The sequence below is a fragment of the Lolium perenne genome, chromosome 2 (genome assembly GCF_019359855.2).
Source record: "Lolium perenne isolate Kyuss_39 chromosome 2, Kyuss_2.0, whole genome shotgun sequence".
NCBI lineage: Eukaryota > Viridiplantae > Streptophyta > Magnoliopsida > Poales > Poaceae > Lolium > Lolium perenne.
In genome coordinates, this window is record NC_067245.2 from 67886794 (window position 1) to 67894065 (window position 7272).

General features: G+C 49.4%; 1 protein-coding gene across 1 annotated transcript; it reads right to left on the minus strand.

The window, feature by feature from the left end:
* Positions 1-1231: 1231 nt before the first annotated feature.
* LOC127332866 (calcium-transporting ATPase 7, plasma membrane-type-like) lies at positions 1232-4451 on the minus strand. The gene has a single exon (XM_051359201.2). It carries the CDS (start codon positions 4401-4403, stop codon positions 1365-1367), a length of 3039 nt encoding a protein of 1012 aa, XP_051215161.1. The 5' UTR covers positions 4404-4451; the 3' UTR covers positions 1232-1364.
* Between the last annotated feature and the right edge of the window lie 2821 nt (positions 4452-7272).

Consider the following 7272-nt stretch of genomic DNA (forward strand, 5'->3'; position numbering starts at 1 on the left):
AACTACTATAAGAGGCATAACTCAAATAGTGAAGTCAGTGGAGTCAACTTCTACATCAGCCATGGTGGAAACTTAGACTAGGAGTAGGAGGGAACCAATTTCCTAATCCTGTAACCTAAATAACTAGGATTCAGTGATAGTTTCATTAGCAAGCCAAGTAATTTTAGAGGTAGAGATAGTGATAAGTATAGTCTACGAGTTGTTCTTATGAAGCTTTATTTGCAGGTTTTGCCTCACTGTAATTAGGAGGCTGTGTTGTAATTCTATAGGCATACCTTGGAACCGCAATGCTTCTTTTGTACCACTTTAAGGGATGTAAAACTAGTGAAACGGTATTTCATTGGTGTTACGTCAGCGATTTATGTACTACACCATGCAATGTTATGTCGGGTCACCACATAGTGGTAATCCAGTTTTATCTAGTCAGGGCATCGACATCATCCATGTCAGTTGCAATATATCCCTGTTACTTATGAAATGCTAGGAATATAACTATTTGGTGCTATTTGTGTGGCGGAAAACCATATCCCGTTGATGCACCTTCAGACATTGGTGTTAGGGATAAGAAAATATTTGCGACGTTTCTTTGGCAGGAAATACTATTCCTGCGGGTCCACCGTTAGGCGCCCTTTAGCGGGAAATACTATCCCCACTGGTCCACTGGCAAGGATTGAAACAACGAAAAACATATGCATTTTCATAGGCAACAAGCGGAATCAAAACACAATCAGACATCACTCTGTTTCATAATGTAAACCATTTCGCCCAAAACGGCTTACATTACGAAACAGAGGGAATAGTAAAGTAGTACTCTACATAGGACATTACGAAGATATTGTCTAGGCGTAGTTTCAGAGTTGCGGACCTGAAAATTACTAAACATGTGGACCATCTAGAACGGACGCTATCTTATAATTGACAGCCCGAATTGTCATCGTATTAGGCGCATTCAAGCTGACATTCAGGTGTCCTGAAGCTTGTTCCCTCGATCAAATTTGTTATTCCTACACATGGATCATGCCTGAAATAATATATCAGATGCGTTGCTGTTCACATTCTTCTCCACATGGATATCTGCATGATGGAAAACACGGTAGCCAAGTTAAGAAATATACCTACATACTCATAGCCAAGTTGTCATGTTTCTGTCAGGGAATCATTCCGTGAATTACTGTAACATTAGTTCTTGCAGAACTGAAGTCGGCTAGCTCTAAATGAAGGATCTACGAAATACTCTGAATAAAAGACGTATATTTACTAATTACATAAGATTCGACGGATGATGTTTAAAACAATGTACACTAGTATGAAAGAATTGGACCCTAGTGTATGCGAAATACTATGAAACAATGCAGTACTATCAGTTATGACGATTTCCGGCGTGTCAAGATCTGATGGAGAGTCCGGTCCGGCACGGGGATGAACTTGACGGCCCAGCCGATGGGCCACGACACGGCGGCGATGGCGAGGCAGACGCCCCACTGCCCCAATCCCAGCCTCTTGGTGCCGGCGAACCTCGTGAGCACCTCCACCATGACCACCTGCAGGACGAGCGTGACGGCGATGATGACTAGGAACATCCTGTTCTTGAGCACCCCGGCGAAGACGTTCTTCTTCTCGATCTCCCGCGCGTTGAACTCGTTGAACACCTGGCAGAGGACGAAGGCGTTGAAGATCATGGTGCCGTTGGCCTTGTCGTCGGTGCCGAAGACGTCCCGGCCTCGGTACTGAAGCGCCAGCAGCACGGCGATCTGGAACGCCGCCTGCGCCATGAGGTTGCGCCACATTGCATTGCTGATGAGCGGCGCGGTGCGGCCAATGGGTGGACGGTCCATGAGCGTCTTGGTGGGCGTGTCTGTGGCCAGCGCTAGCGCGCCCATCGTGTCCATGATCAGGTTCACCCACAGGAGCTGCACGGTGGTCAGTGGCATCTTGCCCGTGGTGATCGCCGACACGAAGTTGATGACCAGCGCGGCGACATTGACGGTGAGCTGGAACTGGATGAACTTCTGGATGTTGTTGTAGACGCATCGTCCCCACCGTGTGGCCGTCACCACCGTGTCGAAGTTGTCGTTGAGGATGATGATGTCGGAGCTCTCCTTGGCCACTTCGGTGCCCTGGACGCCCATGGACAACCCGACATCGGCCTCCTTGAGTGCCGGCGCGTCGTTGGTGCCATCGCCAGTCACGGCAACCACGTGGCCCTTCTGCTTCAGCCGCTGCACCAGCACCAGCTTGTCCAGCGGCAGGGACCGAGCCATGACGCGGATGTTGTCTGCGACCTCGAGCTGCTGCTCCGGCGACATGGCGCGGAACTCGTGCCCCTCGATGACGATGCCGTTGGGGTCGTTGCTGGATATGATGCCGCACTCCTTTGCGATCGCGCGCGCTGTGAGGATGCTGTCTCCGGTGACCATCTTGACGGCGACGCCGGCCTTCGTGCAAGCTGCAATGGCCGCTTTGACCTCTGGCCGACACGGGTCTTTCAAGCCGACGAAGCCCAGCAATGTCAGCCCCTCGTCGTCAATCTTTGTTTGCTCGCTGTTGACTTGCTTGTAGGCGAATGCAATACACCGGAGGCTGCCGACCGCCATGTCGTTGATGACCTTCTCGAGGTTCTTCCTCTGCTCCATGCCGAGCTCGCGCGCCGCTCCGTCCGTGTCCACATACATTGAGCAGTTCTCCAGGACCATCTCGGCGGCGCCTTTCCAGTGCGCGATCACCGAACCGGTGGCGTTGTCTCTAATCATCACGCCACTGCGCTTCTTGTCGGAGTTGAACGCCTCAACATGCACCACCTTGCAGCTCCTCTTCAATGCGTCGGCGTCCATGCCGAGGTCCGCCACGGCCCAGGACAGCAGCGCCTTCTCCGTAGGGCTGCCCGATATTTCCGGCGGCGACACGTTGTTTGGTTTGTACACGCTTCCGGTGGTGTTGATCCCAGCTCCCTGGCAGAGTAGGCTCATAACGCTCCCTGCGATAGCCGTGGTGGCTCTAGGCTGCTCCGTGCCGACCCAGAACTCGGTCACCTTCATCTGGTTCAGAGTGAGCGTTCCAGTCTTGTCAGTGCAGATGGCCGTGACGGAACCCATCGTCTCGCACGCTGATAGGCGGCGCACCAGCGCGTTCTCCTTTACCATCCTCTTCATGGAAAATGCGAGCGTGAGCGTGACCGCAAGCGGGAGGCCTTCTGGGATGGCGACGACGATGATGGTTACGGCCTGCTGGAATATAGTCACAAGCGCGCTGAAGATGGCGTCGAAGGTGACATGACCCTTGTCGAAGAGCGGCTTCCCCTGGTCGTCCTTTGTGCTGCCTGTGAAGTGGCGCGCGGTGAGCACGGTGAAGACGAGCACCGCAACGGCGACACCGATCTTGCCGATGCTCGAGGTGAGGCCCTGGAGGCGCTCCTGGAGCGGCGTCGGCTCGGTGGTCTCCTTGGTGATGCTGCTCATCATCTCGCCCCACAAGGTGTCGATGCCGACGGCGGTAACGAGCATCCGTCCATAGCCGTCGATGATCTTAACGCCGGCGGTGAGGAAGGGGCTTTTCTCGGCGTCGATCTCAATCGGATGGGGCTCGCCGGTCATGCTGGACTCGTCCACCTGCAGGCCATGCCCTTCAAGGAATACCCCGTCCGCCGGCCCGGAATCGCCAATCTTGAGTATGACAACATCCCCGACGACGATTTCGAATATGGAGACCTCCTGCCTCCGGGCCGCGCGGACGACGGTGACGGCGATGTTGTCGGACTCGCTGGCCAGCTTCTCGAACCGCTTGGCCTGGTTGTGGTTGCTGACGGCGGAGACCGCGGCGACGAGGAACACCGCGAGGAAGATGCTGATGCCGTCGTACCAGCCGTCCTTGAGGCCGTGCTCCTTAATGCCGAAGCCGAGGGAGACGACGGCGCAGACGAGGAGCACGATGAGGAAGACGTCGCTGAGCGCGTCCCAGACGTGGCTGAAGAAGCTCTTGGGCCTGGGCTTCGGGTACGTGTTGCCGCCGAACGCCTCCCTGCGGCGGCGCACGTCGCCGTCGTCCCCGCGGATGCCGCGCTCCGCGTCCGACGCCAGCGCTGCGGCAATGCCGGCGCCCCCGCCGAGGCGGCGGAAGCAGTGGTCGCGCTTCTCCTTGACCAGGGCCTTGAAGGAGTCGTCGTCAGCGGCGACCGAGAATCCCGCGCCGCACGTGTCGGCATCAGCATCGGAGTCGCCGTCGTGGTGGATCTTGATGGCGACGTAGGAGGTGCTCCGTGGGAGGACGCCGGCGGAGAGAATGCCGAGTCGAGCAAGCCTGTGGCACGTCCGGATGACGTTGAGAGCCTTGCGCCATTGCCTCGCCGGCTGCCACGACGGCGACACGGAGCGACGCCCCGCGGCGATCAGGATGTCGGTGCACTCCATGAGTTTTGCAGCAATGCAATTCAAGGCAAGACGCGAGAAGGATGGGAAGCGATGGATTGATCAACGTAGCGGTTGCGAGGTGATGAGTCAAGAAAAGGAGACCGGATTGTGAATTGTGATCCTAGGCTGGGAGATGAGGTCGGTGACTAGGTTGATCAGGAATTCATGAATATATATGCTGCAGCTCCGGTTGAATTATATACGAGGAATGTGAGGAAGCTTCCATGATATTAGACTATGAGAACATAAGTAAGTATGCTAGTGGATGAATCGCGTCATTGCAGCGTGAGGATAAATCCGTTCTTTCTTCACGTCACGGCAACAGAATGTAACCAAATGTTGTTGGTCCGTTACGCCGATGTTGCATGCAGAATTGCAGGGTAAACGGCAAGGAACATTCAACATGCCAAAGTAAAAGGCGCTTACCAAGCACCGATTGTATATGTAACAAATCTAAACATCCATTTATTTAGTATACTTGCCATAGTTTCGTCGACGTCTAGGTACAACCAAAAGGTACTCCGGATCACAAAGGTGCGCGTTCCTTTGTTTCAGACCAGATTGTTTTCTGTTGCTTCAGATGGAAGGAAAAGATGCAGTCCGGGTGTTTTGCCTCATATGTCCAAATGCACCAATTATAAAAAAATGCATTTTAAATGTATTTTTAAAATAAAAAAATTCTGGGCGCACATCCAGATATGCCATGTTCACACACAAATGTTCGAGAGAAAATAACATTTTTTGGGGTTTGTGTAAAAAAGACAAAATAAAATGTCTTGTAGGAGGCTAGGAGCACCCAAATTGTCTTTTTCGCACAAGTCACAGAAAATGTCGCTTTTTCGCGAAATTGTGTATGCGGACATAGATTGCCCGGATGTATACCTAGAATTTTTTTTCAGAAATTTTCAACATTTGAAAATATATTTTATATGCAGTGGGTGCATCTACACCTATGAGTCAAAGGGGACTTTTCTAGGATGATACCGAAAGGTGTTTGCCTTGTCGAGTTGAAAGGAAGTTGTGTTTCCTACCGTCTCGATACATCGTTTTTCTTACCAAGTACTCTATGATCAGTTCCTGAACATGCTAGTATATCGGAATTGCTAATTCTGAACTAGCTTAGAATTAACTTAGCGCTCAACAAGTCCATTTTTTTTTTCAGTTGCAAGTCGAGTTGCTGAGATTTTTCATTGGATCGCAATTGAGATTTTTAAACCGCAAGTAAGTTGCATCTAAAAATATTACGCAGTACGAATATATTCATGTAATAAAAATGTATTCATATAATACAAAATCTTATAATAATACTCCCTCTTTTTCTTGATATAAGATATATAGTTTTTGGGAAAAAAGAATCGGAAATATAAGGTATATTACATTGCATCACTTGTTTCGAATTTTAATTGGATTGATTATGTCTCATGTAAACTCCTATATTTTCTCATGTCATCTCGCCAAAATTGGTGTAACTAACATTTCCTTCATATGCATACTTTAATGTCCATGCCAAAAACTATATATACAACCTATATTTAAGAACGGATGAATTATTTTACTTAACAGAAAATCGACCGGGAATTAGCCACACCATACAATCCTACAATCAATGGATACGTACGTGGGTAGGACGTGGCACTATCCACTAGAATGTAGAGTACTGTGCGTACGAACGGGACAGCAACGCTTAGTAGCTAAGGGATTGGCAAAACAAAACAAAAAAACACTTAGTAGCTAAGGCAAGCTAATTAAGACACGGGGGCCGTTCATATGTCGATCGAGGCATCGAGCTAACTGCTCGGGTATTTGTCGGCACAGTGTGCCATGGAGACGCATAGGCAACAGAAACGGCGCGGCGCGTCCGCTCCGACGTATCTGCGCCGGCGGCCGGCACGAAGATGGGAACCTACATTGCTGGAGGCCACAGATGTGGTAACAGCTTGGTCGATCGATTAGTATACGGCTATACGCGGTTTCGGCGCCATCTGTGAACAGGAGTGCAAGCTACTACTCCTGCTGCCGGGTGGAGAACGTCGGCAGCGTCGTGCCCGCGGTTCTGCCTTCGATAATCTATTTTCCGAGGATACTCCGCCTTCGATAATCTATTTTAGCGAAACACGGCCTCGCTTAGTCTGGACTCTGGACACAGCCCCTGCGACCTTAGTTTTTAAAACCTAGAGTAGCAAACAAAATCATACGTACTCCGTACTTATTTTTAATTTTCACAAAACGCAGAAGCATGACAGTGGATATAAAATTATACTACAGTACTACCGTTCTAAATAAATGTTGGAAAAAAGGACTCCGATCATTTGTAAGGCTGGTCATAGTGTGGAGTAACTTAAACTAGTAACATATGCTATGTTACTAGTCTAAATTACTACCTTAATAGTGGGTAGTAACTTATATGTAGTGGCATGCATTGTATCATTTATTATGTTGTAGACTCATTTTGCTTTGAGGTGTGTGATGTTATCGTAACATACTACCTCCGTCACGGTTTACAGGTCCTACGCGTAACCCTAACTAGTTACCACCTCCCTATCTTTCTTCATTTATTGGCATGTCATATCACCAAAATGCCTTAAGATATGTGATGTTACTAGCTATATTACTCCCACTATGAGCAGTCTAAACGTGTGAATATCCGTACACAACTCCAACGAGGGCTGATCATGGTACATCAATAAAGAAATTTAAAGACATCATTCTTCTCAGCTTTGAAGTTCTAAGATTTTTAATTACTGATGGTTCTTATTTTTGGAATTCAGTTTTAGGAACGTTTTGTTAAAACCACAGAGTTAGTTCAGCATATCATCGTTAAACTAGTGGTCAAGTTAAATTAATGACACTTTAGGACTTATAGAGCTGC